General features: G+C 41.2%; 1 protein-coding gene across 2 annotated transcripts; it reads left to right on the top strand.

Moving 5' to 3' along the window:
* The first annotated feature begins 1,533 nt into the window (after positions 1-1,533).
* Positions 1,534-6,992, top strand: DXR (1-deoxy-D-xylulose 5-phosphate reductoisomerase). Of its 2 annotated transcripts, none has more exons than XM_086497845.1 (13): positions 1,534-1,960; positions 2,159-2,216; positions 2,871-3,055; positions 3,376-3,462; positions 3,739-3,864; positions 3,946-4,008; positions 4,207-4,356; positions 4,609-4,676; positions 4,892-5,003; positions 5,083-5,187; positions 5,268-5,389; positions 5,758-5,904; positions 6,129-6,992. In XM_086497845.1, the coding sequence occupies exons 1-13, from the start codon at positions 1,904-1,906 to the stop codon at positions 6,292-6,294; spliced, it is 1,446 nt and encodes a 481-aa protein (XP_086353971.1). In that variant the 5' UTR covers positions 1,534-1,903; the 3' UTR covers positions 6,295-6,992. The 2 variants fall into 2 exon arrangements, with proteins under 2 accessions (XP_086353971.1, XP_086353970.1); XM_086497844.1 differs by having other exon boundaries at positions 2,156-2,216.
* The last annotated feature ends 3,884 nt before the right edge of the window (positions 6,993-10,876 follow it).

Raw genomic sequence — 10,876 nt, 5'->3', positions numbered from 1 at the left:
TGCATGTGCAGACCTAGATATAGTGGAAAGGGAGGTCAAAATGAGCTCGAAATGAAATTTTGAGTAGACAATCCCAAATTTTTTGTCGACCTGCTGACACTCGCCAAAGCTCGTTGAAATTTGAGAAAACAAGTAGGGGTGTTCTGGCAACATTGGTAACTAAGCCCGAGAGGACGTGACCTGCTCTAATACCAATTGTTGGAATTAGGGTTGCAGGGAAACACACACAGCTTGGAGAAGATGAAGGAAGCTCAAGGCACACAATAGAGAGTGCATTACTTAGTGTGCAATGGAAAGATAGATAGCCCTAGAATGATGGGCGTATACACAATGCATGCATGGGGGGGAAACCTCCTAAAAAGGAAAAAAATGCCCCGGCGGTCCTAGTGTGTTCACACGCATCACTACCACATGTATATGGTAACAATCATCCCTCATACCATCTCAAAAAAATTATGTTAAAATAGAGAGAGAGAGAGAGAGAGAGAGAGAGAGAGAGAGGGATTGAAATCTTCATGGAAACACATGCATACACGTGACATGATTGTTCATTGCTAGCAATCCTTGTTGAGAGAGGTTGTGAAAAAGGTTGTAGCAATGTGTGAGAGACATAAAGAGAAAGGTTCAAAAAAACACATGTGGATATATATATATATATATATCCACATGTGTGAGAGATATAAATGAGCCATAAGAGAGAGGCTAGATTCATCAATTGTTGGAGATCTTTATATCAATTAGAGAAATATGTACCTCTAATCTTTTTGGCTTTCTAAAAGAAACCCTTAGTGTTGTGTTGGGTTAGGGAGACTTCCATTGTTTTCAGTGCATGATGAGACTTACCTTTCATTTCACATTTTGACATGTTTTTACTTTTCTTGCATTCTATTGTTTTAGAATGCTATAGTGAAGCTTCACCTTGAATAATTTTAGTAAATTTTACACACACACACACATTTTTTTTTTCCATAAGTGAAGCTTCACCTTATATAATTTTAGTAAATTTTACACACACACACGTGTTCTTTTTTTTTGCATTCTATTGTTTTAGAATGCTAAAGTGAAGCTTGACCTTGCATAATTCTAATAAATTCTATACACACACATTCACATATATTAATTAGTTCTTTTTATTTCACCTTTCATTTCACAACTTCACACGGCTTTTACATTTCTTGCATTATATAGCTTGATTATAGTTAGTGTTAATGTTTGAGAAAGTCTCTTTTATTAAGCTGTTGCTAGTCGAGTTTCCTCCTCATCACTAAGAAGAAAACCGGAAAGCTAGCAAAATTTTTGAGATTTGTAAAATTTTTGGACGACTTTCTCACATATTTCATCGATTTTTCTTCCGTTTACCATGGTTTGCAGCTAGCTAGTCTCACGACTAAGTTGAAGCAATCCTTTCCCAAACACTGATACCAGTTTAATTCAACCTAACAATTTTATCACTTTTTTATTGTTTTTGAAAGCCATGGTGACCCTTTCACTTGTTTTCGAGAGAGGGGGGGGGGTGTTGGGCAGGCCTGGGAGGAAAGGGGTTACTTGTAATGTGCAAAAAGTCCTGTGGGAAAGCCTTCGTAACAGACTACTCAATGCAGTTTGTTTGATTCGTGGCTGGAGATACCCCGATCCATCCTCGCGAAGTGCGACCCCTTGTAATCAACCGGCCTACAGACCTATCAATTTTCTCTCATCTCCCATTTCACTCCCCTAAGCAGAGAGAAGAGTCACGACTCGCGACTCTCGATACTGTGGTCTGTCCTTAGGCAATCCAAGCTATTGTCTCAGGCATCTTCTTTCTCTTTGTTAGTTCCCCGTTGTGTGTGTGTGTGTGTGTGTGAGAGAGAGAGAGAGAGAGAGAGAGAGAGAGAGAGAGGGAGGTAGGTAGGTAGAGTTTCTAATGGCATTTCAAGGAACATCCATGTCTTCGTCTAAAATTCATTTGGGCGCACATATCGTAAGATCCTCTCGCTTTTCTGTATCTGCTTTGATCTCTGTTTTTTTAAAGTAGCCTCTCTCTCTCTCTCTCTCTCTCTCTCACACACACACACACACACACACACACACACACACACACACACACAACACACACGCACGACTGCGTGCCAGGTTTACTGAAGCTTATCTATGTCCCCATGTGGGCCGTCCATAGCAGGTAGAGCCACAGCTGGCTTCTTCTGACAGCCCCCTCTTCAGCAAGTTGAAAAATACGGGTAACACATTCTCGTTCTTTTTTCTATATGTGCGCATGAATACTCCATGCTTTTACAAACAGCTTGATCGTGTATGCTACATTTGTGGATGACGACGCACTTCATAAGTGTGTGCATCGAGCTTTGGAAAGGTGCATGCATTTATGCACGTTCCCAGAGCAGTTAATGGATGCATCTATGCATAAATTGCTTATTATCTATTCAAGTTAGTAGAACATAAGGAAATAGATTTAAGTTTTGTTCATTGAAGCACCCCCTCTTTTTTCACACACGTTCAAGTGGGAAGATTCTTCTTGCAGCTTCTTTCTTTTTCTCTTATTTATTTGAATTTTGCACCTCCAAAATCAATCATTTTTTGAGGGGCATGGCAAAGTTCGTAATGATTCAAAAAAAGATTGCAGGTTGAACTATAGGAGAAGGTACTATGGCGTTTGAGTTTGAATAAGCAATTATAAATCTACAGTCGTCTTTTCAGCAAATAGGTTTTGCAAATGCTTTTTAGATGTAAATGAGTAATGGCGTTGATGCCTCTTTTTGGATACCAATCATTAGACATTTCCGTGTGGTTAAAAGCTAGGACACATGATATCTGCATAGGAGCTGTGGGACTATTAGCCGTAAAAGAAAATATTGTATTCCTGGTCTTTTTTGCAGTGGCACTAAAAGTTAAACAGAAAGGAGAGAGAGCCAAAACCTTGGTAAGAGGTGTGAAGTGTTCTGCTGTGCCCTCGCCACCTCCTGCTTGGCCTGGAAGGGCTGTGGTCAGCGATGTTAAAAAGACTTGGGAAGGCCCCAAGCCCCTCTCTTTAATAGGATCAACTGGGTCCATTGGAACGCAGGTAAGACCTGTTTTAATGGCTAGTAAAATACAAATCTTATGTTATTATGTTGTGATTTAGACTTCTGAAACTGCAATGTATTAAGATAACCACGTATGGCACTTTGTAGAGTTTGGTTTTCACTCTGTGATGGCACGATCATCTCATTTAACCATCTTATTGAGCTAAACAATGTAGTTGTTAGATCCTTGCAGCCCTAAACCTGTATTATGGTGCATCGAGGAAGTTTCCTTTTCAAAGGGATATGAATTACGCTCGTACTTTTCTGCTATCGGACTTTGAATGGAAAGGACAAACCTAAATGTCCTTCTTTGATGCAGACTCTTGACATAGTTGCTGAACACCCTGACAAGTTCAGAATTGTTGCATTAGCAGCAGGCTCCAACGTCACATTGCTTGCTGATCAGGTGCGTGGCCAACATAATAATCAATCAGTGGTCTTCATCAATAAGTATGGCTTTTTGGAAGGTTAGAGAGGGATGAAATGGGAACTAGAAGTGAAACTTTTCACTTATTGAGTCGAACATTTCTGTTAGTGATTATCAGAATGTTAAACAGTGTGGCAGGAATATTCAGAAGTTTTGGTTGTTTTGGCATATATGCAGTTTTATGTCAGATAATTCTTCTAGTTTAATTGAGCCAGCTTCAGTTTCTTTATTTGACAAGCCCTATTGATCTTAAAGGTTCGGAGATTTAAGCCAAGTCTTGTTGCCATCAAGAACGTGTCTCTGGTGCCTGAGATCAGAGAAGCCATAGCTGATCTTGATCATAAGCCTGAGATTGTTGCTGGGGACGAAGGGATAGTTGAGGTATGCAAATTTTTGTACACATCATTAAGATTGTTGATCCAACCTGGACACCATAATTACTTGTTCAGGGCTCTGTCATAGGTTGCTAGACACCCTGAAGCTGTCTCTGTTGTCACTGGCATAGTCGGTTGTGCTGGCTTGAAGGTAAAATGCTGATAAGAGTCTACTTTCATTTCAGTTCCATCCTCGTGTTCTGAGATTAAGACAAGCCGCTAGTACCACTGGTGTCCTGAAATTAAGACATTCTTTATCGTGTTTCGGGACTACTTCAATCACATAATGTTTGTTTTCCTTATCATGACAGGATGACTAATGAGTATGTCTTTTTTTTCTTGTTTGCAGCCAACCGTTGCTGCAATTGAAGCAGGTAAAGACATAGCTTTAGCGAACAAAGAGACACTGATTGCCGGAGGCCCTTATGTACTTCCTTTAGCAAAGAAACACAATATCAAGATTCTTCCTGCAGACTCGGAACATTCTGCCATCTTTCAGGTACTGCCTCAAGTAGCACATTTGGTCTGTTGCAGTTTGTCAGCCAAATGGTTACACCTATTAGTCAGGATTTTGAGTAGCTTTGAAGTTGCTCACACAAAATTTTTTGGCGGCAAATATTCTTGGGTTCTTCTGTCTTTGATTCTCTATAGAAGACAGTTGACTAAGGTCCAGGGGCTCCTGTCTTACAAATAAAATGAAGTGTGCAGTTGGTCAAAGAACTAACAGGAGTTGTGTTCCTTGAAAATGAAGTGTATTCAAGGATTGCCTGAGGGGGGTTTGCGTCGGATCATTCTCACAGCCTCTGGAGGAGCTTTTAGGTAAGATGGTATTTCTGTGTTCTTCTAGTAGCTACCGAAATTCTGTGTGAAGCTGGCACTTCTTTTGGATCTCAAAGTGGACCACTGCTAGGTGTGAAATTTTTATTGCTTTACTTGTGATACAGCTTCCACAGTAATTGATAGTTATTCTGTGGTGAGGATGACATTGTAGCTTACAAGCACAAACACACTAACTGTGTTGTCTACTACTTTAGAGATTGGCCTGTGGAGAAGCTCAAAGATGTGAAAGTTGCAGATGCTCTCAAGCATCCCAATTGGTCCATGGGTAGGAAAATAACAGTAGACTCTGCAACACTTATGAATAAGGTGGGTAAGTGGCAATTTTCAACCGTCATCAACGTGGTCAAACTGCTGGATGTTAAATTTTACAAACAAATACATGCAGGGTCTAGAAGTGATAGAAGCACACTATCTATTTGGAGCTGACTATGAGAACATCGAAATAGTGGTTCATCCACAATCAATCATTCATTCTATGGTTGAGACACAGGTACAAAGCTGCGTATCTTTCAGAGGTCTTGAGTTCTACAAGTTTGTGTGTGCTAACAGTTTTTCTCACTTTGATTGCAGGACTCCTCGGTTCTTGCCCAGCTAGGATGGCCTGATATGCGGCTTCCCATTCTCTACACAATTTCATGGCCAGACCGAGTTCCTTGTTCTGAGATCACATGGCCTCGACTTGACTTTGTCAAGTAAGCTCTCTGAATAAAGAACAATCTTATGTTCTCATCACAAAAAGCACAAGAAGTATAGAAGTTCTCAGTGTCTGCGTCCATTGTCTTGTGCATGGTGCTGAGGTTACAAAGTTGAACGCTAAGCATTTTGTGGTTGTGAATAGGTGTTTTGCAATTTCTCCATATGCTGCTCATGATTAGTTGTTTTGCACTTTCTATCTCCCAATTCGAGTGCGTTTCTGACAATTATTGGTTTAGATAACCTTGCCTAAATGAATTTGCTTTTTGCAGCAGTTTTCACCTTAAGAACCTTTTTGTTTTTTGTTGTGTGTCTTGTACCTTTACCTCAATGTGTATCATTAGCTTGGTTGACCACTTTGGTGTAGGATGGGATCGTTAACGTTCAGAAAACCTGACAATGCCAAGTACCCCGCAATGGAACTCGCCTATGCTGCAGGGAGAGCTGGAGGTACAATGACAGGGGTAATGAGCGCTGCCAATGAGAAGGCCGTAGAACTGTTCCTTGATGAAAAGTAAGCAGCTTGCTGCCTTTTCTAACAGGATTACTTGTGACCAATATGTTTCGTATAAATTGTGTTTTCAAAAAGAAAGCATTTTTCTTTTTCCTCATGACATCATATCATATTGTTCTGTTTCATTTTGCTAGGAAACAAGATTCTAGTTGTTTTGAGTCTCACGTTGGAGAGATTGCATGTCACAGAACTTTGAATTATGGACCTGTGAGTGTATATTTCAGGATTGGCTACCTTGACATTGTCCGAGTAGTAGAGGAGACTTGCAGCAAGCACCGACAAGAGCTAGTATCACAACCTAGTTTGGAGGAGATTGTACACTATGATTTATGGGCCCGCGAGTACGCTGCCCAATGTTCATCCAGACGAACAGAGCCTTTGGCAATTTAGCGAGAGTGACAAAGAGGACAGTCCTATCACAGCCATTTGTACAAGGAGTTGTGCAAATGAAGTGGTGCTGTGTACATCTTTCACCATCACTTGGCCTACCTGTGGTAGAATCCTCGATGTCTGGCTTTCAAGGCAGCTCAAACATCGCAATTTATTAATATGCCAATTCTTCTTAAGGTGGTAGATCTTTTCTTTTCCCTTCTCAATGCAGGTCTATGCAGAGGTGTTTGTCAATGATTTGGCAAAGTACCTGCTGTAGAGTTGCCTTGACACAGCATTTGAAATCGAAGAGGTGGCATCATTTGTATGAAGTCTACTTCAATTATTCATCCTAATTATCATGGGATTCTGTTCTTCGAGGAGGCAGCCTAGTGCAACTGACAGGTTAGGCATTCATCCAGATTGTTGGTCTTCTCTTAATATTAACGAGTGACCGCTGTATGGGGTGCACTTGGTTATTTGTAATATTTTTAAAACGATGAATACATCTGAAAGCATCAGTCGTATGATAACAATGATAGGTAAAAGACAGAGTTGAAGACTGGCATACAGGTTGGGGCCAAGTGCAAGACATAAGTGCCTACTGCCTTGCTAGTAAGGGCAGGTGTCACTGTGGGTACCTCAAAATGTGTTGAGTGGGCTTTGCGCTTGTGTGAGTAGTTTCCATTGAAGCACTTTAGTTGTCCAGCTTTTCCATCTGTTGTGTTTTGTTTTGAGGTGCCTCTCAGTTACCGCTCCAAGTCTGACTGTTTTAGTTATATCTTTTCCATTTTTGTATGCTTCGCTTCGCTCCTCACCATAGCCAGGTTCCAATCCCTACTATCTACTCCTATTCATTTCCTCTTCTGTTCCATCTAGCCTTGCTTCTCTGTGTATGTGAGTAGTTAGTTGTCATTCGATGCAATTTGTGATGGAGGTAGTCGGGATATTTGTATGGATCCAAGGTTCAAAGAACAGAGTGTTGTCGTGCTAAGAATTCCGGGGGAGCAGAGGTGGTTCCAGAAGGAACACCCCATGATTGCTACATAAGAGTTGCTTGTGAAGGGTTGCCTATCCATCTGAGCTTGCTGCCATGACTGCTACTGCTACCGCTTGGCACTACCGCTACCTCTAACGTGTAATAAGACCTGGAATTGGCATGAGAGGAAGCTGCAGCGGACCTCCTATCCTGTTTTTCAATTTGCCTAAAAATTCCAGTGCAATTTTCCATCCTAAAGCTGCAGCTTGTGCTACCTGCTTTCTTCACCTCATCGCAATTTGCAGCATCTCACCAGCTCTGAGAGAGAGAAATGAAATGAAATGAAATGTTATATTAACGTCTTCAAAAGGCCATAATGACCTATGAGACCCGAAAGTTACAAAGTGGTGGATCTGATACAAAGTCAGAGTAACAAAATAACCTAACAACAGTACAAAACAAAGATATATACTATGGGGTCCTAAGTTGATCGATGTGAACTAAGCAAAGGACTAAGCAAAAATGGGCGGCTTGTTGGGATATATGAATCACAAGAGATCTAGCATTGGTCGTTGGCGAATCTCATCAATTTCCTCCATGGTCAGTAGTTTGATCTGGTGACGTGCATGCCTGGCTAGTGTGCTCCGAATTTTTTGCCGTAGCCTCTGTCGATGTTGTGTAGTTCTTTGCAGTCGCGGGCGCCTGGATTTCCCTAGTTCAATCGCTCGGTCAATCAGTGTGCCTCCGGTGTGAGACAAGGGGGAGCTCTGCTGTGGGAGTGGCTCTTGCGGCTGTCCTGTCTCTGCTCTGAAGAAGTGTGATCCGTCGTTGAGATTGGCTAGCCTCGCCATTCATCAGGCTATCTCTGTGTCTGCGCAGCTCGAGCAAGAACAAACCCAGACATCTCTGATCTTCGTATCCCATGACTCTTGAGAGAGGTCCAAAACCTTCTCTGAACAAGCAATGGAAGCAGCCTCGTACCTCGTAGTAGACGGGGCAGCTACATGTATAGTGTAGCTCTGTCTCAGGTTCCATGTTACACAAGGGGCATGTCTTGTCCTCTGTTGGTACTCAGCTGTATCTCCCAGTCTCAATCCGCAACTGGTGAGAAGATGTGCGAGAGAGAGAGAGAGAGAGAGAGAGAGAGAGAGAGAGAGAGAGAGAGAGACTCTCCCTTAAACGTCCACACATATTACCTACCTATTGGCTCATCTTTATGTACATTCAATTCAGTTTATCTCAGATTCCTCCCGGGTCCCTTTCTCCCGCTCCAGGTAAAATATTGCAATCATACCCTTACCTCATGAAATGAAGAGATGAGAAATCGAACCCAGACCAAGGGAAGAGTGTTGACTTATAGTTGCCTCATGTAACCACTCCAGCAACCTCCTTGACTCCTTGACTGCTCACTTTGCAACTCATTAAATAAATTAAAGATTGCACTAGCTCCTCTCTTTTTTACATCTACAACCCTCAACCTCGGCGCCCTCACTTCTCCTCTGCTTGTCGCCTTTCCAATACTTGCTCACGTTTGACCACCACCCTCAGCCTCTATGCCACCCTCTATGCAAGTGTTGGATCGCCAATTATTGCACGCCATTAACAGGTGTTGCACATAAGTTTGTGACTTTTGTGAGTCAAGCTCACTTCACAACCTAAAGGGACTCTTGTTGCGTGAACAATTTGCAAATAGAGAGTGAGACCCTTATTTATCTATGCATTAGACACGATCGACATGGGAGAAGGCATGCGTGGAAGACAAAGAGGTTGTAACGGAGAGAAGGCATATAGAAAGGTTCATAGTCACAGGTATGTTGATTGAAGGACTTATAAAGAGCATGATGATTGTAGGGATAGACAAAATGGATGTGTTGGCAATGATGATGATAAACATAGAGACCGGAATCGAGATGATAAAAACCCTAGCTCTTTAAAAGGGCATGGACCATAAGATCTTGAAATCAATGTTTACCAATGTAGAGTTTAATGTGTCATGGATCATGGTTGCTTTGTGCAGCTTGCGGACTTCTTGATCGAAAGAGATTGTACATATGTTACATATTGGCACATGTATGATTACTTTCGCAAAAAATATTGTGAGGAGAAATGAAGAGGTATGTGTTAAGGTTGTTTCCATGATTGGGAATAAAAGGAACTTTCCATGAGGGAGATAGATCAGAAGACGGCAAGATCTCCCATAGATAAAATGAAGTAAAGAAGCTCATTGGGTGAGGGATCTAATCTTTCTAGTATGAATCAACCTTCAATAGGTCGGGGAGGACTATTTAGGATCATCATCCAAGAGGAGAATGAAAATGGTACTTCTAGGAGACCACTAAAAAGAGAACGAGTTCACGTAAGAGATGGGAAGCTAAGCAACTCATATTGTCAGGTGAGGGATTACCTCAATTATGATGTTGTTGGATATGGACTCTTGTATCAAGACGAAGGTGGTAAAGAGGAGCTTGAAATTGAGCTCAATGAGGATTAACTACCAACCTTCTTAAGTCGACAAACAAAGTACTTAATTGATGTGTCACTTTTGAAAGTCGCATGAATAATACTCCATTGCCCTAGTGGCTTCCTCCCATCACCTCCTCTCAGTTTGGCCAAAAGCCAAGCTACAAAAAGAAGCAATTGTTGAGACTAGTGCTCTTGCAAGATGAAGATCGAGAGAAAAACTTGCAAGGCATACTAACATTACTGCACAACAGCAGCAACTTATATCACAATCTGCATACAACTTTGACACGAGTTTATTTTATCTTGCAAAATAGACAAGCAAGACCCCACCTCAACAAAACTGTAAGGTTCAATTTCTACATCCAAACCTCCATGCCTATGCGATTGTTTGTACAAAAAATAAAGAGTGCGGGGTTAGGGCATGACTTTTGTTCCTTATAATTTTTGGAGAGACCACAATGTTGATTCTCCACCATAATTTTGTATGGCACTTCTGTGTAACGTGCACTTTATATTCTGTGTTTTCACTTGTTGTCTCATTGCATGAAAAAATGTTTTAACTATTCACATTGTTTTTATGTAGATTAACACAAACGTCTTCTTTTTTGCACACTCGGACAACACTTGTACATGACTCCTAAGTACATAGTGCTCTTCTATTTTTAGAGTTTGTCAATGCTTCCTTTACTTTAGTTTAGCTACATGTTTTCTTCACTAGTACTAATATGCATAGTCGTCTACTTCTAAATTGTATCAAGTTTTCAAATTTCTCGTAGTGTTTACAATGTCCTGAATTTCCTGTCTATAAAATTGTTCCTCATTATAATGTCCTCTATTTTATGCCTATTGAATTGTATTGAACATATCCTCTTCGACAACCTTCTATAGCAAGGCCTACCAAGCAAGACGATTATAAACGTAGAGATTGGAGCAAGAGGGACCGAGATGATAAAAGCTCTAGCTCTTCAAACGAGCATCAACCATAGGAACTTGAGCTATTCAATGTTTGCCAAGGTAGGGTTTCACATGTCATGGATCGTGACTACTTTGTGCAGCTTGTGGCCTTCGTGATCAAAAGGAAGGCCTTGTGCATGCATCTCAAATTGCCACATGTAGGATTGCTAATGAAAAAGATGTGAAAAAGGATCAAGAGATATGGGC

This window comes from Adiantum capillus-veneris, chromosome 24 (assembly GCF_014529385.1).
Source record: "Adiantum capillus-veneris isolate H3 chromosome 24, ASM1452938v2, whole genome shotgun sequence".
NCBI lineage: Eukaryota > Viridiplantae > Streptophyta > Polypodiopsida > Polypodiales > Pteridaceae > Adiantum > Adiantum capillus-veneris.
The sequence above is the reverse complement of the archived record's forward strand: the minus strand, read 5'-3'. Positions and strand labels throughout refer to the sequence as shown.

What these genes read in the sequence shown, in the direction of transcription:
- DXR (XM_086497844.1), top strand. Translation starts at nt 1,904, where the DNA reads ATGGCATTTCAAGGAACATCCATGTCTTCGTCTAAAATTCATTTGGGC. An exon ending in CAGCAAGTTGAAAAATACGG is followed by an intron (nt 2,217 to 2,870) that starts GTAACACATTCT and finishes TCTTTTTTGCAG; the next exon opens with TGGCACTAAAAGTTAAACAG. An exon ending in GGGACGAAGGGATAGTTGAG is followed by an intron (nt 3,865 to 3,945) that starts GTATGCAAATTT and finishes GCTCTGTCATAG; the next exon opens with GTTGCTAGACACCCTGAAGC.